The 24,290-nt window shown below is 35.4% G+C and overlaps 3 protein-coding genes and 1 pseudogene across 3 annotated transcripts; 2 read left to right on the top strand and 2 right to left on the bottom strand.

The window, feature by feature from the left end:
* Positions 1-2,348: 2,348 nt before the first annotated feature.
* On the bottom strand, positions 2,349-3,055 carry LOC111779320 (annotated as a pseudogene).
* A 981-nt stretch (positions 3,056-4,036) lies between these two features.
* LOC111801939 lies at positions 4,037-4,573 on the bottom strand. Its single transcript, XM_023686219.1, has one exon. It carries the CDS (start codon positions 4,571-4,573, stop codon positions 4,037-4,039), a length of 537 nt encoding a protein of 178 aa, XP_023541987.1.
* Positions 4,574-7,412: 2,839 nt separating this feature from the next.
* On the top strand, positions 7,413-14,615 carry LOC111795795 (condensin complex subunit 3-like). Its single transcript, XM_023678383.1, has 12 exons — positions 7,413-7,832; positions 8,360-8,563; positions 8,893-9,038; positions 9,367-9,635; positions 10,154-10,251; positions 10,782-10,929; positions 11,002-11,441; positions 11,627-12,138; positions 12,227-12,287; positions 12,376-12,654; positions 13,472-13,727; positions 14,113-14,615. Exons 1-12 carry the CDS (start codon positions 7,431-7,433, stop codon positions 14,433-14,435), a joined length of 3,138 nt encoding a protein of 1,045 aa, XP_023534151.1. The 5' UTR covers positions 7,413-7,430; the 3' UTR covers positions 14,436-14,615.
* A 6,955-nt stretch (positions 14,616-21,570) lies between these two features.
* On the top strand, positions 21,571-24,041 carry LOC111795821 (nudix hydrolase 18, mitochondrial-like). Its single transcript, XM_023678417.1, has 5 exons — positions 21,571-21,926; positions 22,184-22,295; positions 22,414-22,497; positions 23,287-23,415; positions 23,512-24,041. Exons 1-5 carry the CDS (start codon positions 21,829-21,831, stop codon positions 23,641-23,643), a joined length of 555 nt encoding a protein of 184 aa, XP_023534185.1. The 5' UTR covers positions 21,571-21,828; the 3' UTR covers positions 23,644-24,041.
* The last annotated feature ends 249 nt before the right edge of the window (positions 24,042-24,290 follow it).

Raw genomic sequence — 24,290 nt, 5'->3', positions numbered from 1 at the left:
AATATATATATATATATTTTTTTTTGGTTAAGAAATTGAAAAGCCAAATATAATTAGTGGTTCACAAAAGCAAGCCAATGGAAAAACAAGGCATTAGATAATAATAATAATTCAGAAATTAAAATATTACAATTGGAAATGACACAGCACATTGCTGACTGGCTAATTGCCACTTGGCTTTGTTTTTATTGGGTGAGTGCCAGGTCATGAAAATTCATTGACAAATAATACGTATTATAATTATACGTTAATTGTAATTAGTGGAATATTAATTAAGAAAATGGGCATTCTAATTTAGTTTGGACGGCCATGCCCACTACTGTTCATAAATAATAAATGAACACTCCTTGTGGCTTAGGATAAGCGGCTCCATTTTTTAACCAAATTTGCCCAATAATTGAATAATTTTCGCGTTAGATTATGACCCGTTGGAAGCTCGGTTCAAAATCTAGATTTTAGCACCATAGATTATGTTACTTATTTTTTGCTTTTAAGAGTGAAGACTATTCCCACGAATCAACACGAGTTTTGTCCTCACTCACATGTTTCTAGGAAAATTATCAGTAGGTTATCGAACATAGTATTGCTCTTAATTTTAAAGTCTCTATGATTGAGTCGTCAAAAAGAAATATACACCTTATTGGCTAAGCCTTTTTTAGTCATTCTATTCTCAAGATCACTGTCATTTAGATGTGGTTTGGTTCATTCATGTATCTATCTTTACTCGAGTCTCACAAATATTCTTGTTTTTTAAAAGTTGCAATATTAACTTTCACTTTTTATAAACATTTCAAAACTACCTAAATAATAGCAAATTTGTTACAATGTTAGTTGAAAAGTTGACGTGACACAACATCATTCATTTAGGCTTAATCTAGGTCAGTGTCTTAGTTACACCATGTCGACTTTTTCATCCAACATTCTAGCGTATTTCTTATGAGATCCCACATCCATTGGAGAGGGGCACAAGTGTCAGCAAGGATGCTGGGTCTCGAAGGTGGGTGGATTGTAAGACCCCGCATCGATTGGAGAGGAGTACAAGTGTCGGCGAGAACGTTGGACCTTGAAGGAGGTGGATTGTGAGATCCCATGTTGGTTGGGGAGGAGCACGAAACATTCCTTATAAAGTTTATAAGATATGAAAACCTTCCCTAGCATTAAGTGGAAGCCCGAAACGGAAAGGCTAAAGAAACTATGCAAAACGTGCATAAAAAATTAATGATGAAAAGTAGATAAGGTTTGATAGCTTATAGAATTGATAGAAGCCATGGAAGAAGGCTAATTAATTAGGATGACAATGCATTGACTCATTCTTCCACCCTCTAATTAAACCTTAACTAAAATGAATTTGGGGGCACACAACTTTTACACCATACCCTATCTCATATAAACTTGTTATATTATTACAGCCCAATTCAACTCAGGCACGAAGAGTCATTTCTGTATAGAGATGTCCATAAAACAGAGATACGAAGCATTCTTCATCCTTTATCTCTTATTTTAATCTCTATCCTCACGACAGAGAATATAATTCTCATTATCAGCATATCTCCCTACTCACTGTCCTATTCTCTATTTAAATAGGGGTTCTTCACAAAGGTCTGTCTATGAGTGTGAGATCGTGTTCTTGAACAATGTTGGAGGAGAGAAGACCTAACTTGAGCATAGGTTTAATATATTATTACAAGGTGAGAGTTGGGAGGGCAAGGGGCTGTGCGTCACAGGGCATATACACGAATATATAAAAGGTGGTGGAAATGTTGGTAATTGCATTCCAGGGGTCTATGCTTTTCCAATCTTATTAAATTTCGAGAGGCTAAGTTGTTGGGAGTCGCACATTTATAGAATTTATACAAGGTCGACGTCGTTTCAAGAAGGGGTACCAAAATGTTCGAGTCCCCGATTAATTTATCTTTTTATTTTTAATGCTAGAAGACATAAAGTTATCACTTGAATCTCTAACTATTGTTAATTAAATTATGAACATGTTTTATGTTATAAATTATTATCATTTAATTTATAATATATTCCATTATACATATTTAAATTTCATAGCGATGAAATAAAGTTTATGTTCTCATTTTTTTTTTTTAAATGTAGGTTCTACCACGCTCACTCAAAAGAAAATGTCGTGAAATGATCACGACATGCTTGTTATGCTTGTTGGGATATGGAGTCTAGTCCCTAGATATGATATAATTGAAAGATATTTCGTAAAGATATGATAAAGATATATATGATAGATATTTGGTAAAACCAGCAATACTGTTCTCTATTCTGTCTTGTTCTGTCTTGTTGTACATACATGAAGTCATCAATAATAAAACCTTTAGCCAATATTTCTCCTTATATTTTCTCTCCATAATAATTGGTATTAAAGCTAACAACTGGTATCGATCTTAACAATGCTGTGATCCCAAATCGACGTATGAATTTGTATCCGTCCTTGACATATGCAATATCCTCCCACGCTTAGTTGAATCTCTAACGTATTTGGTATATTGTTTTTATCTCCGTCGTCTATGACGGCTTAAAATACTCTTCCTGTCGATTCAGAAGTATAGGTACTCCCTCTCCCACAACACGTTCATGATCGTTGTGGACGACGAGCTGCCTCCCAATTTTTGCCATCAAACTTCTTAATTTCAACATGGGCCAACGTCCCAGGATGAACACATCTAAAAGTAACTGAAACCCCATCTGGGGTTGATCGCGAATGGTAAAAGGAAGTGATGCCACAAACTTTGCAAAACGTGTGGTTGGCAATATGAGTACCAAAAGTGTAGGTGGAAACGAAGTTGTCGGAGTCTCCTAAAAGCTTGAACCTTGCAGCCGGCACAGTGAAATGGGTGTTGCCTCTCATGTAGCAGTCCGAACAATTGCACTCCCAAGCTGTCACACTGGCCGCTGCTTCCACCTCCCATCTTACTCTCTTGCAGTGGCAGCCGCCTTTGTGTATCACCATCTTAGAATCCATTGCTGGTTGATCAACAATGTGATCTTTATCCCATGGTTTATATGGACAAAAACTCGTGACAGGTGAGGTGACATTAAATTGCTTCGTGGAGTGTTTCCAACCCATCTTACGTGGAAACCAGACCAAACAGCCAACAATGCATGACTAATTTGTACCTTATCTTTTTATTTTAGTTTTTATTTTTAAATTTAATATAACAACCTAACCCAACTCCTCCCCGATATCGTCTCTTCCAATTTTTCCCTCAAACTTTTTCAAAACGTGTCTATTATAGAGAGGTTTTCGTATCTTTATAAATAATATTTCGTTCCCCCTCTTCAACCGACGTGAGAGTTCACAATAGAAGAACGAGTGCCAACAAGAACGTTAGGCGAGGTAGATTGATATCAATTGGAGAGGGTAACCACAAATCACACAGTAGGGGTGTACATGGTCCGAGTTGGTTGAGTTGAGAGATTTTTTTTTACCCAACATAACTCTCCATTTTTGGTTGGGTTGTCAGGTGGTGAACTTTTTTAAATTTTTTTTTATTTATCTATCCTTCGTAATTATTTGATATAATCTCAGATAAGAGATATTAAAAATTCACAAACAAACATATATCAATCTATCATTAAAAAAATAAATTCAACAGGTAAAAACAACTCCTTTAAAAATTCGCATTATAAAATAATAAAAATTATCAATTTAGAGATTTACAAGTATTTTTATATTGAAATAAATTTGGAGACCCTAAATTATAATATATAAATTGTGATATAATAGCGAAAACTTAGAAATAATAAATACTTTAAAATTTAGAATTAAGTCTCTCGTTGTAACAAAATTAAAGGGATAATATTCATCATTACATTTAGAATATGATAGGTCTCCAGTTGTGTAATAAAGTAAATACGCAATTGAATGACTATACCAACTACTCGTACGCTCATTAAGTTTATAAATGGGAGAAATTAGATATTACAATTAAATTTGCGGATTTAAGGGATCAAAAATTACAATTTACGGACCGATTATGAACTAAACTTACAGATCATCGAGTATGGCGGTGCACCACCGTCATGTCGGCCTTTGCTGTTGTTTTCCCGGCGGCCGGACGAGGCTGCCAATAGCCACATCCTCAATTTTGCCGCACATCACGGACCGTCTGCGCCAAAAGCCTCCAAATTTCTTGGGCTTGGTGGATTTCCTCTCAATTTCTCGACCCAGATCCAAAATTTCAGATTCGAAGCTCCTAAGGCTAAAATTGTTACGATCAGTGGGGTCTAGTAAGTCAGATATGCGCCTAGAAATGCTCGCGACTTCGTAGCTGTCGAGAAGAGAATTATGCAGACAAGGTGTTTGTGAATTGTCCTGAAAGAAATTTTGGGCGATTCTTATGGCCTCGAGCCTGTAGCGAGAGGGCTTGGGGACAGAGACGGGCCTGGTGAGGCCGAATTCCCGCATGGGCTTGGATTCGGAGCCGGACCCATGATGGTACCATGCCCAGGCCGCCGCCTTCTCCGCCGCTAAGTCGTCGGCGGCGACGGTGGGTTGTGTCGGCGTTGGGCTCTTCCGGTCGGGGAAGGGGTTGAAGGAGAAGGATGGTAATGGCATGGGAGAAAGAATTAAGGGGCGTGCGAAGATTGGTTGGAATTTATGGGGATACGATGTTCCACGTTATTGGGTTTTAAACACTTTACTCTTCTCCTTAATCTTAAACTCTTTTCACATTTGAGGTCCGAATCACACATTCGTATCACATTCTTCGATTTAAACGTAAGTTTTTTATAATGTTTGATTAATCCACCTAACCTAGATGATCTGAAAGTGATCTTATTTATAATCAAATAACTTAAAACGATATGAAAAGAGTAATAAATGAAAATAACAATAAATCGAGAGATATCTATCATATTTGCCTTATAATAAAATATCAAATATGATATATATGATAAACTATAATTTATTATTAAATATCTTTAACATCCCAATGATATACCTATGGTAAAAAGGCAAATATCTATATATTTGTCTTATAATAAAATATCAAATATGATATATATGGTAAACTATAATTTATTATTAAATATTTTTAACATCCCACTGTACTGAGCGATGATATATATAGTAAACTATAATTTATTACTAAATATCCTTAACATCTCACTCCAAAGCGATGATATATATGGTAAACTATAATTTATTACTAAATATCTTTAACATCCCACCAACTAAGCGTCAGTTTTGAACGAACTTGGATCTGAAAAATTCAAAGAGAGGTCGAGAAATACTTTTCGTGAAAATGTCAACAACCTGGTTCGGAAGAGGTGTAAAGAAACACTTTCTTGCCCATCGAAAACTATAGAGGGATTGTCGCTTAGCGACGATGCTGCCTTGGCTCTCGTGATAATATTTCTAACCTAAGAAGTAAAAGGAACAGAGACAATATTGTAGCCAGAAGAGTAGCCACATTGGGCGAAGGGACCAATTTTGACGAGAAGGAGTGTTTATAGATTGAGTTAGAGTGGGTTGAGACATTTTTTAGACTTAACCGTAATCATTTGGTTAGTACATTTTTTTTTACTCAAATAACATTTATTAAATAATGAACTCAACTCTAGGATAATAAATTTTTTTGAATTGAGTTAGTTAGAGTTGGTCGAGACTTTTGTTTAAGTAAAAATAAAATATTAATTCATAAAACATTTATTTAATTATTTTCAAACCTTTAATTAAATTTTACAAAATTTAAATGAATACTTTAAAAATTATTTTTTAAAAGTAGTCGGAGAATAAATAAATAAAATTTTAAAAAGAAACTATATATATTAATGGTATTAAAAATGTATTTTTTTTTTAATAATAATACTTTCGAAATTGTTAAGTTGAAACTATATATATTATTAAAAATGTTATTTAATAAATGTTTCGTTCTCCTTTTCGACCTTCAAAGTCCAACGTCCTCGCTGGCACTTGTCTCATTTTTCAATCGATGTGGAACCCCCAATTCACCCCTTTTGGATCTAGCGTCCTTGCTACCACATCACCTCGTGTCCACTTCCCTTTAGAGCTCACATTTCTTGCTAGCACATTGTCTGGTGTGTCTGACTTTGATACCATTTGTAATGACCCAAGTCCACTGCTAGCAGATCTTATCATTTTTGGGTCCTGGTGTTTGACATTGATACCATTTGTAATGCCCCAAGTCCACCGTTAGCCGATATTGTCCTCTTTGAGTTTTCTCTTTTGGACTTCCTCTCAAGTTTTTTAAAACGTGTGTTAAGGAGAGTTTCTACACCCCTATAAACAATGTTTCGTTCTCCTTCTCAATCTTCGAGGCCCAACGTCATCGCTGACACTTGTTTCATTTTTCAATCGATGTGGGACCCCTAATACACCCCTTTTGGGTCCAGCATCCTTGCTAGCACGTCACCTCGTGTCCACTTCCCTTTAGGGCTCATATTTCTTGCTGGCACATCATATGGTATTTGACTTTAATACCATTTGTAATGACCCAAACCCACCGCTAACCAATATTGTCCTTTTTGGGTCTTGGTGTCTAACCTTGATACCATTTGTAATATCTCAAGCCCACTGTTAGCCGATATTGTCCTCTTTGAGTTTTCTCTTTTGGACTTCCTCTCAAAATTTTTAAAACATGTCTGTTACAGAAAAGTTTTTACACCCTTATAAACAATGTTTTGTTCTTCTTCCCAACCTTCGAGGCCCAAGTCCTCACTGGCACTTGTTTCATTTTTCAATCGATGTGGGATCCCTAATACACCCCTTTTGGGTCCAGCATCCTTGCTAGCACATCACGCGTGTCCACTTGCCTTTAGGGCTCATATTTCTTGCTGGCACATCATCTGGTGTCTGACTTTGATACCATTTGTAATGACCAAACCCACCGCTAGCAGATATTGTCCTTTTTGGGTCTTGGTGTCTGACCTTGATACCATTTGTAATACTCCAAGTTCACCGCTAGCAGATATTGTCCTATTTGGGCTTTCCCTTAAAGTTTTAAAACACGTGTGTTATGGAAAGGTTTTCACACCCTCATAACAAATGTTTCGTTCTCCTCCTCAATTGATCTCACAATGATGCTCGTTCCCCTCTCGTGTTCAAACTTTCAATTGCTTTGTTTATCACCTTGTCGCCAACCTTTTTCATGGATTTGGTACTAAGAAATTATTACAAAAATATCACAAACTATTGGTCAACGTTTGTTTTATGACCTAGATCAAAATTCTAGGAAAATAGTTTAGCTGGAAGTTGGGCCAAGAGTCTGGGCCTGAAATCAGCCCAATAATGAAACTGAGATTTACACTACGACTCTAGCCCATTACATAATACGAAGGCCCAATAAGAGTGCGGCCCATGAAGCCGTCAGCTCCATGCTCCCGCTCCCGCTCGAATTCAAAACATGAAATCTCAGCAGCTCCACTTTCACGGGGGAGGGTAAGGGCAGATCATGGGAGTTTCTAAGAGAGAATCGCCTATGGCGGGAGAAATTATTGAAGCACAGGATCGATTGTCTCAGAAAATAGCGAAAATCCTCGACGAAGTTCGGTCATCAAACGCCACGCACAACCGCAAGCTCAAGGAGCTATGCGCTCTACGTTCGAAATCCAAGTCTCCTTTGGAGTTCTTTACCGCGTTTTCCAAAATTCTGACCCCTCTCTTCAGTTTCAACCGTAGAATTTCCTCTGCTGAGCGTGTTGTCCGCTTCATTTCCCTTTTAGCCACTGCTAGAGACCCCAATTTTGCTTCGCATGCTGATGAGTTCTTGGATGAGTTTCTGAAGTTTCTTCTCGTTGCATCAGGCGCTGCAAATAAGTCTGTCAGGTTCCGCGCGTGCCAGATTGTTTCTGAGGTGAGATCCTAAATTACGTTGTAGTTTCTTGTTCGGAGTCGGAAAATTGATGTGGCGTTAGGTTTGCTTTTGTTTTTTTGTTTTAATAGATCGTATGATCGAGTTATTCCTTGCTATATGTTAGCTGTCTAGAGCTCAATGCAATTGATTGGCACGATTGTGAAATAATTTGGAAATTTGAAATTTCTATCTGGCTGTTAAATTTCATTTCATTGTCTACTTGCTGCTTTAATCGATACGCTAGATTTTGTCAGAGAATCTGCGAACTAAAATTGGGAAGTCTACCCGACGACTTCGAGTATTTTGAATAGTTTTGTTACTGCTAAAGTAAATTCGCGAATCAAGAAATGTTTTCAGATTTCAAGTGTCTGATTCTCTTGTTCATGGTAACTGAATTGAATTATTCGATTTCTTTACTGAATATTTATTCACACCACTCTTAGTTGACTGGTGGTAGGCTGTAGTTGAATTTAAACGTTGCAAATTTTCATTGTAACTTTATTGTTGACTGAGATTACGATTTATAGATCATCATGCGGCTACCAGATGATGCAGAAGTCAGCAATGAACTCTGGGATGAAGTTATAGACCACATGAAGATACGAGTGCTGGACAAGGTTCCTTTAATCCGTATGTTTGCAGTTCGTGCTCTTTCACGTTTCGCAAATGATATTGAAAACAGTGACATCCTCAATTTATTTCTTGAGATGATCCCTGTGGAACAAAATGCGGTGAGTATTTTAACTGGCTTAAATTGTTTTGGTATACATACAAACCTAACCCCACATATAGACCTTCTGTTTTTGTCACTTTGATGTGTTTCCCATTACTTTTTGCCTATAAAGAAAACTTTAAGCATCTGTTTGGGTGCCTGTGGCTATTCATCTACTCTTGCCTCCTCGATGGCTAAGGATGTATCATGTTGGTTGCACTTTGCGCATTCATAATTCGTTGATGCCTTTAAATAATATATTCAATCTTGTTTCACACTTACCAAATTGTTATAATTATATCAAGAAGAGTGCCTTCAATGCCAGTGGCTCAATATAATTGTTTGCAGGAGGTCAGGAAGACAGTTTTACTATCATTACCACCTTCTAATGCGACTTTGGAAGTGATAATCGATTGCACCTTGGATGTGAGTGAGTCTGTTCGCAAAGCGGCATATTGCGTATTGGCTAATAAGTTTCCTCTTCAAAGTCTCAGGTAAATTTGATTCGAGTGAAAGAATTTAACGAATTTCTTATGTCTTATACTTAATCATGGAACTCCCTTCAGTTAATTTCTTCTCAGAGAGAATAAACGAATGCAGTGGACTGAAAAGAGCTCCCCCTCTTTTCCTTTATTCTTGTTCTTATTATAATCCTAATCTATATAGGAAGAACCTTCATTTTCTTATACCATTCGAATAAGGATCCAGGTTGGATGGGGATTTCCCCCCCATCTTAGACACCTTTAACATCTCTACTCTCCCTTATTAATCTGTGCAAGAATTATATTACTTAAATACTTGTGTGTGTGCTTTTCTTAATAGCATCAAACAAAGAACGATAATTTTACAGAGAGGACTTGCTGATCGTTCTCAAGCTGTTTCAAAGGAGTGTTTAAAATTGATGTCGGACGAGTGGCTTAATAAATGCTGCCATGGCAATCCTGTAGAATTGCTCAAGTATCTTGATGTTGAAACCTATGAACGAGTTGGTGAATCTGTTATGGGGGCTTTATTAGGAGTTCGTTTGTTGAAACTGCATGGTGATGAAAGTATCCAGCATTATATACTAACTTCCAGCTCTGGGATAGAAGGTTAGTATAGTGTAGATTGTCCAGTATCCAAATGTTCATGGTTTTTATATTTCTGATTGTACCTTTCCATGGGTTCCATGTTAACCAATCTAACAATGTATCATTCTCGCGATTTCCTGGCTTATGCCTATCATTTGATAGTTAGATGGCTCACAGGAATTATTTTCTCAAACTCAGGAAACGATAAGGCTCACTGGAACTATTTTTATTTTTATTTCTACTTTTTGGCTTCATGTGAATACATTGAATTAGAATCCCGTTACAACCCTGTAGTAAATGTTTCCAATTCGTTGCTTATTGAAGTGGTTGTATTCGCTGGAGGAATCGCCCTAGTGTGTGTGATTTAAAAACATTTATTGTTATTATTTTTATGAATAGTAAATTTTCTCATGTGATTTCAACCTTTCAATTGCTGCCCGGCTTATTTTCTCATTAAACTTGATTAAAGAATCTCATTGTGCTGTGAGTTAGGTTTTTGCTTGCTGTAGTAACATGATGGTTCCCACTCTTGATATTAGGTGACTCACTACATTGCACTTCAAGTATACAATTAATGGAGCCGGAAGTTTCTCTTTACTGGAGAACCATTTGTAAGCATATTCATACAGAAGCACAGGTAAGTATATCTATAGCATCTACCATCTTGACGTACTCAATCTCTGTGTGTACAAATATTGGATGAAAAATCCTTTGAGATTTGTAGGCTAGATGGAACTTTTTCATGAAACGGGGTCCTTTGTAGATTCAAACCTTACAGGATAAGGAATCCCCAGAACATGGGCTATCATAGTGTTAACGGTAGTGACTACAATTCGAAGTTTAAGTATGTAATTATAACTCTTTAAAGTTTAGAGGTCAGTCATATATAATTATGAAAGTTTATGAACTAAAATTTAATTTAACCCTCAAATGTTCGTTGCTTTTTAATTTTAATTTTATCTTTGTTATTATTAGTTTTTATTTATCAACGCTCACTCTCAATACCCTCCCTGTTTTGTTGGATTTGAGTTTCAACACTCCAATGCACGAACTTAATAAAGTTCCTTAAATTGAGCCATCCTCGGGTAGAGCTGTCTTAAACATATGACAATATACCAGACTTTATATCAGTTGCTAATTTGATATTTGTAAACTGATCTTCTGTAGGGAAAAGGTTCTGATGCTGCAGCTTCCATGGGTGCTGAAGCAGCAGTATATGCAGCCGAAGCATCTGATAGAAATGACCTTCTAGAGAAAATTCTTCCTGCCACAATTTCTGATTATGTAGGCTTAGTCAAAGCTCACATTAATGCTGGTAAGTTTTTCTCATAAATAAAGAATATAGTACATTTTTGTTGCTAGCAACCTAAAATGACTGTACTTTCAGGTTCCAGCTATCGATTTGCATCAAGACAGCTACTTTTGCTTGGTACGATGCTCGATTTTTCTGATGCTGCAAATAGGAAGGTTGCTGGTGCATTTCTGCAGGAAGTGTTGCATATGTTGCCAGATCATGAAGTGGACGATGATGGGAACTTGGTTGTTCTTGGGGATGGAATCAATCTTGGAGGAGATAGAGATTGGGCAATTGCTGTGTCTGGATTGGTAAAGAAAGTCCATGCTGCTGCTGGTGAATTTGAAGAAATTGTTCTTGAGGTGGTTGAAGAGCTTGCTCGACCATGCAGAGAGAGAACTGCAAATTGTATGCAGTGGATGCACTGTCTCGCTGTGACAAGTCTTCTTCTGGAAAATGCAAAATCATTGAATTTTATTAATGGAAAAGACAGAGGACTTGCTCAACTACTGGAGTCGATATTGCTTCCAGGGGTAAAGTACATTTTGTAGACAGCAGTTTGATTTTGCATATTGCTCGATATTGACAACTGTTATTGCATACTGCAACTTTGAACCATGATGGCTGCTCCTACTTTTGAAATGGTTGAGCTCGTGTCTTGACGTCATCTAGTTCATAACTCATTTATCCAATTCACCAACTTTATTTTGTATTGCAGGCAAAACATGTTCATTTAGATGTTCAGAGAATTAGCATCCGTTGTCTTGGCCTCTTTGGATTGCTAGATAAAAGACCAAATGAGAAAGTTCTTAAACAGTTGAGGCATTCCTTCACCAAGGGGCTGACCCCAGTAAGCATTATGGCCTGCAAGGCATTATTTGATCTTGTAATGTGGCATGGTCCCCAGGAGGTTGACAAGGCTCTGGGACAAGACCACTCCCTGCAGTCTTCATTTGATAAGATATCTTTTAGTTCTATAAATTTATCTGAAGCAGATGACAGTTTGACTGTGGGTTCACTTGATCTTTTATACGCTGGACTTGACAACAAAGAAAGGTACAGCTCTTCAGCAACCAATGAAATTGAGTCCGTTCAAACCATTGTTGCAGAGGGCTTTGCTAAGGTTCTTCTTCTGGGTGCAAACTATCCAAGCATACCAGCATCTCTGCATCCTCCGCTCCTAAGCAAGCTTGTAAATATTTATTTTTCAAGCGAGAAAGACTTCGAGAGGTGGTTCCTTCTGCAATTATATTTTCCAACAATTTACCCTTAAAATTTAAAAACATTTAAGACGTCAATTGATCTTGTCTTGAATCAGGTTGAAACAATGCCTTTCTGTATTCTTTGAGCATTATCCATCCCTCGCAGTTGCTCATAAGGTTAGGGAAGTTTAACTTCAACTGAATATCGTTTATATACACATGAAAGGCTTGAAAATTTAATCTCATATAAGTGGTATGCTTGCAGAGGTGGATATCTGAGGCTTTTGTCCCAGTTATGCGTTCAATGTGGCCAGGCATTAACGGTGATATCGGAGGTTCTGCTGTTGAGGTGGGAAATATGCGCAAACTTGTGGTCCAAGCATCACGTTTTATGCTGCATATGATGCAGGCTCCTTTATATGTGAATGATACTGAAAGGAAGGATGAAGATGGGTGTTTGGGAAATCAGGAAGTCTCTGACAGTATTAGAAAACCTCCTCTTGACTGCAGCGAAGAGGCACTTGCCATTCGAATAGCCGTAGAGGTAATTTCAGCTTGTTTGAGGTGTATGCATGTGGATTTCGATGTGTTTAATGCCTAATCTTGAACGCTGATTGATAGCTCAAATTATTCCTAACTGCGTTATCTTAAGCAAAAGTGTAAACTGATGGAGTTGGGTGGGATCAATGGCCTTCTTCAAGATATTGTATACTTGTTCCATCCATCTAGGGGGTCTAGTCTCGAGGAGGAATCAGTTTAATGTAGGCTTGTAGCTAGGTCAAGTATAAACTATGTATGTTCCTGCTCTCTCCTATTTCTGTCTGACTGTCTGTCTCTCACACTATTATCTTTCTACATCCCTTGCTCTCTGTCCCTTTGTCTCGCTCCCGCTCTATGCCTTTCTGCTACTCTTCTCTCACTCTCATCTGTCACCCAGTGAGCTTTGCCTCCCTTTCTTTCAATCTCTCTTTGGGTCATGAATTTGATCTCAAATCTTAATGTCTCATCATTATTGAATTGTGTTTGTTTTAGATACTTTGCTCTTTATTTTCTTTATCTCGTGCTTCATAATATTTAAGTTATGAGTGTCACCTTACTGAAGTTCTTAGTTGAATAATTTTGAATTGCACTAACTTGAATATTCTGTCTATTTGCTTACCATCTTTGTTTTTTTTTTTTTACCTTTTTTTTCTTTCATTCTTGCCTAAAATTGTAAAAAATCGTGCCAAAGTGCAGTAATTCTTGAAATAAGTAATGAGATATTATGTTTCAACTCTTTTTTTCTTTTTTCTTTTCCTGTTGCATCTAGTTGAATTTTGGGGTTTTCTGACTTGTTAACATTTGATTGATACTTTTTTAAGGTTGCAAGCTTCTGTGGGAAGAAGACGCCTGCACAAAAGTCATATGTTTCTGCTTTGTGTCGGGTACTTGTGTTGCTTCATTTTCGCCCATCGGAACAAGGTGCCATAAGGATAATGAGAAGACTACTATGTTATGTGGTTGAAACTGCATCATCAGAGAAGGATCTTGTCAAGGAGTTAAAGCGGATGGGGGAGCATCTCACAGCTATTGACAAACAACCAGATCTTGAAGAAGATCAAGCTCATCTAATTTTAGGTAAATATTTTTACTTGTCCGCCTACTGCTTCTTGGTTTGGTAACAGTTCAAAAGGTCTCCAAACAAACACTTTATTAAGTTATATTTACTGAGTAACGAGTCCATACCGCTTATCTATTGCTTCATCACATATATTTTTATTGTGGAAGTCCGTGATTTCTAACATCTTTTTGCTATTTTCTGTTTTCGCACCCTTCTGAGAATTGGGAGAGGTGGGAGCCCTAGTTTAGCACTTTGTTATCTGATTATAAATAAAAATTGTTGGACAAGGCCTATCAAAATAGTCCAAGCTTTCATTCATTCTAATTCACAGCATTTCTGTTAGAGCTTTTGATGTGACCTATTTTCCAGTTATTTTGTGCTCATAAACAAATGTCCTTACAGATCAACTAAAACTGGAGTTCAATTTTGAAGTTGAAATTCCACAAACAACAGTCCCTTGTCGTACCAGACCTACACGTTCGAGAAGACGAGTGAAACACGAGTCTTCATCTTCCGATGAAGCCATGTCGCCCACCTCTATCCCCCATGTTAATGGGACAACCGGTACACGCTCACAGAGAGCAAGCAAAACTTTGGCATTGACTAAAATTACAAATAGGGCACTTAAGATCAACAATGTAGTTGACGAGGAAGACGAAGACGAAGACGACGACGATAATGAAGACGACGGTGGAGAAGATTCCGACGTGACGGAGGAATACTAATCCTCATTACCATGATAGTTTTCTCCAATGTTGTTTGTAAGCCATATATTATTGGATTAATATGTAGCATCAGTTGTATTATTGTACATAGAGGAGTTAGAAAACTTATATGCTTGGCTTGTAAAATGAATGCATAATTAGATTGAATTTCACGATATCTTAGTTGCTTGCTCATTATAATTTTACCAGTTCAATGGTAGAAGCTATCCATTATTTCAAAGGAAATATCCAAGTTGAAACAAACTTGTGAGTTAAGTCAAAACTCCAAAAACTCCACTTGTTGTAGGCTTTATAGGATGGGGTCCTTGATAATGGAATGGAAGTATGTGGGTCAAATATGAACAGACAAATCAAGTGTGCTGCCGGAATCAAACATTTATGGCCTTTCACATCTTGCTGGTTGAAGATTTGTGGAGCATTTCTTTGATTTCTTAATGGTCTCTTTGAAGGTAAGGCCAGACTATGTCTATTGACAATGAAAGATTCTAGAGCAGGTTATAAAGCAATAGACTAGAAGTATAAGTCTTTTGATATCATGATTTAGTAACTTTAGAATTTTTGTTAAAATTGTGTGGATCATCTATTGAGATCAAGGATCGGTGGTTATGTGTTAACATGTTGACCCGCAGATATTATCTTGTTTAGGCTTTCTCTTCTGATCTTTTCATCAAGATTTTAAAATTAAAACGTGTCTGGTAGGGAGAGGTCTTCACACCCTTATAAGGAAGGCTTCATTTCACGTGTCTGGTAGGGAGAGATCTTCACACCCTTATAAGGAAGGCTTCATTTCGGTCTCCAACCGATGTAAGGTCTCACAATTCTCTCTCCTTCAGGGTCAGTGTCTTTGCTTGCACACCGCCTGGTGTCTGGCTCTGATACTATTCGTAATAGTCCAAATCCACTCACATTATCAGAAATGTTTTAAATAGAGAAATGTTTTAAAATTGCTTACCATATACCTGCCCACATAAAGAAGCCAATTAAGAAATGTCTAGCTTTTTGAAAATATTATAAACATGTCTAAATATAATAAGATAATATCTCAATTATTATGAAAGGTTAAGATAAAGCCCTATTGATTTTATCATAATGCTATATTCGGATCGACTACCTATCTTTTCATAAAAATTAATAGTCTTAGATTTTGCTTCTTCGTTGAAATAGGGTTGAATGTGCAGTACTTCTTTATATATGACTCACACATACACACATAAACATACTAGGCGAGCTCGTAGACATACCCCATAGAGGGAAAGGAGCCGCATAATATCATGACGAACATAAATATCGTAAGCTCGCGGCCGTACTATTCATAACGAGAAAATATTCCAATGCACGTGAGATACATAATGCATAAGGTCTCGTAGCATCAAAACATGACATATACTTATAATGCAAATCCTACATCCATTCTTTTTCTAACATAGCGTTCCTATGAAACATACATAATACTTGTCATATCTTTTATGATTAAGAGACATGATTTTTTAATGTTAGAGCGAACATATTAACATAGTTTACATGGCGTGACACATGAAAGTTGATGTATCATACAAAATCGATAACATAGCATAGTTCCATAACATAATATAATTATTTTATAAATAATTTCTAAAAAGATGACGGTGGAGCTAATTATGTGTGGTGTTTGATACTAATATTGAAAATTTAAAGGCTCGAACTTTCTTTAGCCTACTTACCTTTGCCGTGACGTAAAGTCGTAAAAGATAATATAAAATAAAAACCGGTTTCACATGCACATGCATTGATTGACTAATAGATTCAGGTTGACTTCTCAAGATTTTCGCATTAAATACAAATAAAATTAAAAAATGGTAGAAAAAGCATGTAACAAGGAAAAACATTGATATGATTTAAAAACATTAACCCGAAACCCAACATATGACCGACCATTTAATCTTCCTATGCATGTTAGTAATTATTCTTGTCGGGGACGTTACCTACGTTCTTTGAAGGCTGTGGGGTTCAAACCCACGCGCACTTATGTGCAGAAGATTTTAAGTCTTCCCCCTTAACCTCTCGGGCAAACCAGCTAATTTACTTTATCAAAATTAAGTTTAAATAAACTAAATTAAATGAATTTGATGTTTTTTATTTTTATATTTATTAACTTTTAATTAATTATTAATTACTCAATTAATGATCTTAAGTAAATTATTAAGCATTTATATTGTTAATCATATTAAAAATTGATCCATCTAATTACCACCTTCGTCCATGACCATTCTACAGGTGTGTCGGCTCAATTAGATCTTAGTCGATCCACGGGTCAACCAATCACGACCCATGAGTCAGCTACGAATCAGCTACAACGGGCTTCAACATCCTCTTCTTCAGTTTTAGATTCTAAATCTCTAAATTCTTAAACTTGATTTAACTAACTAGATTCACGCATAAACGTAACTCAATCTAAGACTTAAAAAACATTCATCACATCGTTCGTAACTTTATTTCAATTTTCAATTATACAAAAGATTAAATTATTCCTATAATTTATTTCAAACTCAAAATATATTCGCTTTTATTACAACATGAATTTTCATCCATCATTTCAATAGAAAAATTCTTGTAAAATTTTAAAAAAACTTTTAAAAAAATTAAAAACTTAACTCAAAAGCATTATATAATTTGAACAGAATAAAAAAAAAGTAATAATAAAAATAATGCTATTTTTTCCAATATTTTAAAATTTAAAAAAAATTAAAAAATTATATACACATTTGGAAAAGTATATTTATTGGACTAAAAATAGAACATTTTCCTTTCTAGAATTTATGTTACATTTAATCAAATTTTAACATTAAAGTTTGATTCCAATTCATTATCCTAAGCATCTAAAAATAAATTAAATATGCTTTCAAATAAATGTTTATAACGTTAGTGAAAATAATGCTTTTTTTTTAATTAATAATTAAAAATTTTATGTAATGTATATTTAAATTTCTTATATGGTTAATTCCACTCACATTTATTACTTATAATTTTCTTAATTTATTTTTCCATTAAAGTTGACCCTATTTCTACATTTTTTTAATATTTCTTGTAGTGATCGAATTTATTAATGTGGACTATTGAACAATAATTAAGAATATAATTTTTTTATAGAAAAATTATTGGATTAGATTATGTCATTATAATAATGTTGTATGAAATATTCCGACTCTTAATATTATATATATTTTAACATAAATTGGTGGTTGTATAAACATAAATATTCCAACTAATTCAGAAAATATTTAAATATAAAAGTCGCCGTTAAAATTTTTTTAAAAAAAAGGCATTTTTTCTCTCTTAAATACTAAAAAAAGGAAATAGTTTCTAAAAATTACTCAACTATTTGTTAAATAATGTCTTATTATTCGGGTAATTCAACATTATGCTATAAATGAAAAATAATAATAATAATTACAATAAAAAAGACTAAATTAATAAAAATTATTCAATTTCACATTTTATCTAAAAAAATATTCGCACATTTTCAATAATATCCTAAACTTTAAAAAAATTTAATAAAAAAATTAAAATAATGTGAAATTTTCATTAATATTCTTAAGCTTTATTAAAAACTTAAAAATACCTTTAAATCTTTTTAAAAATTTTAAAATAAGTTTAAATTTTTTAAAAAAATTAAAAAAATAGTTTTACCGTTAGTATCATATTTCAAAAATACTCCTGAACTTCTAAAATTAACATAAAAAAGTTTAGAGATAATCTATGAAGTATCCATCTACAGTTTTCGTCCATATATTAATGATGAGAATTTTTTTGAATTTTTTTATAAAGGTAAATAATGTTAATCCTACTCTTAAAATTTTATGAATATCAGAAGTATTAATGAATGTTTTTAAAGTTCAAGAGTATTTTTTAAAACACTATTAAAAATTAACAGTATTTTAAAAATAAAATATTAACGATTTCTATCTAAAATTAATAGATTTATTTTATATATATATATGTATATTTTAATTCTAAAAGCCTATAAATTATAAAGTTTAAGGGTATTTTTATGTATTTAGACAGACGTTAATTTAATTTATTTTTGTTGAATTAGTTGAAGTTAATTTTATATATTTAGTTCTAAATTAATTTAGTAATCATTGGGACAAAAGAAAAAAAATAATAATAATAAAAATAAAACAATTTTATAGCATTTTTTAAAAATAATTATAATTTATTAGTAAAAAATAGGAATCTAAATGTTCGTCCTATTAATATGGAAAGATTCCCACTAATTAAATCCCAACAAAAAGTAAAATTAATAGGACTTGCAGGCCAATACATTAATTATTTTAAAATTTTGAGTAAATAATTAAGTAATAATTGAAATATAAAATATATTATTAGGAGGAAAATAGAATAATAAAAAAATAAATAAATAATGGTATATAACGTAAGGAGTGACGGTGCCGTCCAAATTAGAAGCCAACCGAATCAGAACATGTAACTGAGATTCTCTCCCGTTTCCATTTAAAAGACTTGGTTTATTTAATTAAATAATGCCCCAAAATTAATATTATATTACCAATAAATTATTAAATAATAATAATAATAATAATAATAATAATAAATCTAAAAATTATTAAATTCTTGGTTTGGGTCAACTTATTTGCATCTTATTTAATATCATACTATTCGATGATCCAATGATTTTAGGGTTAGGGTTAGGTTCACGACTTAATACTCTATTTTCAAGTTGGATTCCACTGGATCATTGAATCGGTTTTTAAAAAGTTTATTTAAACGTTTGAGTTGGGTTAGGTTAGATTGTAGACCTTATTTTCGAGTTTGTCGAGTGTACTTGATTAAAAGATCTGAATTTTTTATTTTTCAAAGATTCAACTTGTAAGAGTCTGAGCCGACTGCTTTCCACACCCTTATAAAAAATGCTTCGTTCTCCTCTCTAACTGATGTGGGATCTCATAATCCACCCCTCTTCGGAGCCCAGCTTCTTTACTTGCACTCGTTCCCCTCTCCAATCCATGTGGGATCCCTAATGTGATGTCCCACATTGGTTGAGGAGTAAAACAAACCACTATTTATAAGGGTGTGGAAACCTTCTCCTAACAGACGCGTTTTAAAGCCTTGAGGGGAAAACCAAAAAAGAACAGTATCTGCTAGCGGTGGATCTAGGCCGTTACACCCAATCTACCCTCTTCGAGACCTAGTGTCCTTGCTGGCACACTGTCTCATGTCCACCCCCTTCGAAGCTCAGCCTCCTCGCAATACATCACCCGGTGTCTGGCACACCATTTGTAACAGCTCAGACCCACTGCTCGTAGTGTTTTTCAAATGGGTCTGCTACGAAGAGATCTCCACACCCTTATAAAAAGAATTCTTCCTTCTCCTCCCCCACCGACATGGGATCTCAAACAACTCAACTTGGACCGAAAAATAATTTAACCCAACCCATTACCCAACTCTTACATACCGCGTTAACATGAATAGTACAAGACACCAAACACCGAACACCGAACACGGAACGTTTAAGTAAAGAATATTATGAAAAGATACGTAGAATATTTAAAGCCAATGAATTTGATAACTTTTAATAGTGCTAAACTCACTAGCAAAGCATAACAAATTAGAATGGATATTGTTTTTATAGGAAGAAGATGCCATGGATGTTCCATATGAACTCCACAATCATCATCAAATTGGTTTTACCTAATTCATTAACCTCCCTTATACTGAATATCTTACTAACCATTCACTTTATTTCTATATAAATCTTCATCTTTCTCGCTAACACGTAACCAATAATCTTTTAAACTTCTAAAAATGAATATACGTAAACAATGGTTAGGTTAGGTTCCGTTCCATAACTATTTAGTTTTTTTTATATATGTTTTTCAATTCAACACTTATTTAAGGAATGTTTTGTTCGGTTCTCCAACCACTGTGAGATCTAACAATCCACTCCTCTTGAGGGCCCCCGTCAGACACACTGCCGGGTGTCTAGCTTTGATACCATTTATAATAGTCCAAGTCCGCCACTAGCAGATATTATACGTTTTAGAACGCGTTTACTAGCTCCCTTGTAAGGAATGTTTCGTTCCCCTCTCCAATTATGTGAAATCTAACAACTTAGTTTGTGATGATTAAATAAGGAAAGAGTTTTTTATAGTTACTGCATATACTAATAAGGTGCACATTTATTTTTGTGGCTCAGTCCTAAACTTGTGAGATCTCAAGTCGGAAAGGAGAGCAAAACATTTTTTATGTGGAAATATCTTTCTAGTACACACATTTTAAAATCGTGAGGCTTACGGTAATACGTAACAACAATATCTACTAGTAGTGGGTTTGAACGGTAATAAATGGTATCAGAGCTAATCACCGGATGACGTGCAACTGTGAGGCTGACGTCGATACATAACGATCCAAATCAGACAATATTTGCTACCAGTGGGCTTAGGTTGTTACCGAGCTTCATGAAGTATAAGCTTGAAACAATTTTACATTAAATGATCTTCTAGAAATTTTGATAAGAAGCACGTTAGCCAAGAGTGGCAAAACATAGTAAAAGAACTCGTGTTATATGAAATTGTATTTAAAAGTGGATGGAGTCATGTGTTAGGTTATGCAACCGATCTTAGCAATGAATAGCAAACAGGCAATTTTTGACTTCAACGATTGGCTTCTTAATGCCCATTTATCATTCACACCTTACCAAAATAAATAATTACTAAGATACAAGATTTCAATCCCGAGCTACACCCACCTGTGTTCCGAAACAGATTTCAAGTTCCACCGTCGTACTCATTGTATGCGTATGCATATCTAATCTAACCGAGATTATTTGCTCAATATTTTTAACATTCAACCTTTAGTACGGCATTCTTCATTAATTTCCTTGTTTTCGAATTCTTACTTCTGAATTGTCAACCAAATATGTATTAGAGATTACACTTGTAATTTAACTTTACAGCTACGAGGGAATCTCGTTCAACGGAGAAAAAGAGAAAATATCTAAAAAAATCTACGCGAGTAAAGAAAAGAGATAGCAACACGCTAAGCTAATGACGGTTATTCTTAATTTTAGATTCTAATGAATTTCTAGTTCATGTATAAGGTAGGAAAAAGGACGGTTGCCCCTTATGTTGGGTTGGGGTATTATAAAAGGGGCCATTTGGGATGCGGTGTTTGTTCAAGGGATGTCCACAAAATCTGAATCCACAGTGGTTGTTTAATTACAGAATTGCCCCAATTCTTCATCCCAACTCTCATCTCTATTTTCTTCTCTTTTGGAAAGTTAATTTTTGTTCCTTTCCCATACGTTCTTGCCTGTTTCTTCCTTTTTAAGCAATTTCTGTTTCGATTCCAAACCCCATCCACAACAACACACATTGTCGCCGAGGTTTCTCAACACAACATGGTTGCTGCTACTGCTGCTGCTGCTGCTGGTTTGGTTTCTCGTACTGGTCGGCATTTGCAGCGTTACGATATCAGGGGTCGCCGCCAAGTTGTCGGGTAATTAGAAATTGGGGTTATCTGTACTGTTCTTGTTGATTTCTTTGAATTTTGGTTTGTTCTCCTAAAACCCTTTTGAAATTATATTGGAAGAAACACAATTTTGGATAGAACTTGGATGATTCATTGATTGATTGGGTTGGATTAATCCTTTTCTTTATGGGTCCCTTCAGAAATTGATGGGTCTTACTCTACTTCATGTGGCTACCAATAAAAACCCAAATTTAAAGCAATTCTTTGTTGGGTAAATTTTGCAGATGCATTCCTTATAGGTACAAAACTACTAATAAAAGTGGTTTGGATAATATAGAGGAATTGGAAGTTCTTGTGATCAGCTCACAGAAAGGGAAAGGCATGTTGTTCCCAAAGGTAAACATTACATGTTCATTATATGTGTATATATATATATGTGTGTGTGTGTGTGTGTGTGTGTGTGTATGTATTCATTATGTGCAGAAAGTTAAGGTTTTAATGAAAAAATTTGCAGGGTGGTTGGGAAACTGATGAATCTATTACTGAGGCTGCTTCAAGAGAGACTCTGGAGGAAGCTGGTGTTAGGGGAATTGTTCAGGTTTGTATGTTTCTCTTTTTTTGTTTCTTGAATTCTGCTTGAGGTTTATGTGGTTTTGGTAAGATTTGGAACGTTTTGAGTCGGTTTATGATGATTTGTACATGTGAGATCCTACATTGGTTGGAGGGGGAATGAAACATTCTTTAGAAGGGTGTGGAGATCTCTCCCTAATAGATGCGTTTTAGAATCTTGGGGGGAAACCCGGAAGGGAAAGTCCAAAGAGGACAATATCCGCTAACGGTGGACTTGGGATGATTCGTACATGTGAGATCCCATGTCGGTTGGAGAGGGGAACGAAGCATTCTTTAGAAGGGTGTGGAGACCTCTCCCTAATAGATGCGTTTTAGAATCTTGTGGGGAAACCCAGAAGGGAAAGTTCAAAGAGGACAATATCTGCTAGCGGTGGACTTGGGATGATTCGTTCATGTGAGATCCCACGTCGGTTGGAGAAGGGAACAAAGCATTCTTTATAAGGGTGTGGAGATCTCTCCCTAGCAGACATGTTTTAAAAATCTTGAGGGACGCCTGGTACGGAAAACCTAAAGAGGACAATATCTGCTAACGGTAGGCTTAGGCTTGGGCTGTTACAGGACATAAGAGTTTTGATTTAGAACATGAAATCGGACATGATTGGTTGGACCCTTTCGGGTTCTAGTTTTTTTTGGTTGACTTTTGAAGATTTCTTCTAGATCTAGCAGAAAAAACAGTCAACTTTTTCTTGTTCTTGTTTCTTGTTTCGGATCTTATGGTTTGATGGTTTGAATTCTCGACTCGAACTATGGTTTGCAGAGTGAATTAGGAAGTTGGAGTTTCAAGAGCAAAACCTATGACACTTTCTATGAAGGATACATGTTTCCATTGCTTGTTAAGGAGCAGCTCGAGTTTTGGCCTGAAAAGAATTTTCGACAACGGGTTTGGGTAAATACTCACTTCCCCAATCCATATACCGTCGCGAACTCCCTGTTAAAAACTCATCTAATACTTTTCGGTACTCGAATCTTTTACTTATTATAGATGAGCGCTCACGAAGCTCGGGAGGTTTGCCAGCATTGGTGGATGAAGGAAGCATTGGATGCATTGGTGGGACGGCTTTCGTCGCAAAAGAAGCAACAGATTGAAGAAGTGATGCCGTGCTCGTTGAGCTAGCGACGATGGAGGTCGTGTTTCGTCTCTTGTCGTTACGGTTTTCTTGTAAATAAGAATTTGGTGAAAGGCTTCAGTTGCAGAGAAGAAGAGTAGTGAAAGGGAATGGCTAATTAGGAAGATTATTAAAGTGAAGAAGAAAGGGAAGAGATTTTCTAGTTGTAGAATCATGCAGCTCAAGAACAGAACAAAAAATACACCGCAGGATGTCTGGTTGAGGTAACAGAAACCTTTTTTTCTCCGAAGAACAGAGATTTGATTCTTATCAGAATCTCTGTTTTTTTGTTTTTAGAGTTTCAAATCAGACTCTCCCAAAGTGTAATGATTATTCCTCTTGAATTTTACAATCAAACAATATTCTTACGTATCGTTTTATGAGATTGATAATATCTCGTTCTTCGGAAGTTATAGTCTCGTATCGTTTTTCTTTAAGAAAAGTATCACGAACGTATCCCATGTTTTTTTTCGTGTTTTGTCATCTTGAATCTGTTCTAACATCTCTTCTACGATCGTAGTCTTTAAAGCAGATTCTCAATTTGCGCAAGACGCCATTAGCATCCTTCTCTTGGAGGTGTAATTTCATGTTCGACTATGTCCTTCCAAAGGTGTTGTCCTTGTAGATAGGACATTATGTATGTTGGCCACATGTT

The sequence above is a fragment of the Cucurbita pepo genome, chromosome LG01, assembly GCF_002806865.2.
Source record: "Cucurbita pepo subsp. pepo cultivar mu-cu-16 chromosome LG01, ASM280686v2, whole genome shotgun sequence".
In the NCBI taxonomy this organism is placed as follows: Eukaryota; Viridiplantae; Streptophyta; class Magnoliopsida; order Cucurbitales; family Cucurbitaceae; genus Cucurbita; species Cucurbita pepo.
Note: the sequence above shows the minus strand (reverse complement) of the source record. Positions and strands in the feature narration are given on the sequence as shown.

What these genes read in the sequence shown, in the direction of transcription:
- LOC111801939 (XM_023686219.1), bottom strand. Translation starts at nt 4,573, where the DNA reads ATGCCATTACCATCCTTCTCCTTCAACCCCTTCCCCGACCGGAAGAGC.
- LOC111795821 (XM_023678417.1), top strand. Translation starts at nt 21,829, where the DNA reads ATGGTTGCTGCTACTGCTGCTGCTGCTGCTGGTTTGGTTTCTCGTACT. An exon ending in AAGGCATGTTGTTCCCAAAG is followed by an intron (nt 22,296 to 22,413) that starts GTAAACATTACA and finishes AAAAATTTGCAG; the next exon opens with GGTGGTTGGGAAACTGATGA. An exon ending in GTGTTAGGGGAATTGTTCAG is followed by an intron (nt 22,498 to 23,286) that starts GTTTGTATGTTT and finishes TATGGTTTGCAG; the next exon opens with AGTGAATTAGGAAGTTGGAG.
- LOC111795795 (XM_023678383.1), top strand. Translation starts at nt 7,431, where the DNA reads ATGGGAGTTTCTAAGAGAGAATCGCCTATGGCGGGAGAAATTATTGAA. An exon ending in CCATTCGAATAGCCGTAGAG is followed by an intron (nt 12,655 to 13,471) that starts GTAATTTCAGCT and finishes TACTTTTTTAAG; the next exon opens with GTTGCAAGCTTCTGTGGGAA. An exon ending in TCAAGCTCATCTAATTTTAG is followed by an intron (nt 13,728 to 14,112) that starts GTAAATATTTTT and finishes ATGTCCTTACAG; the next exon opens with ATCAACTAAAACTGGAGTTC.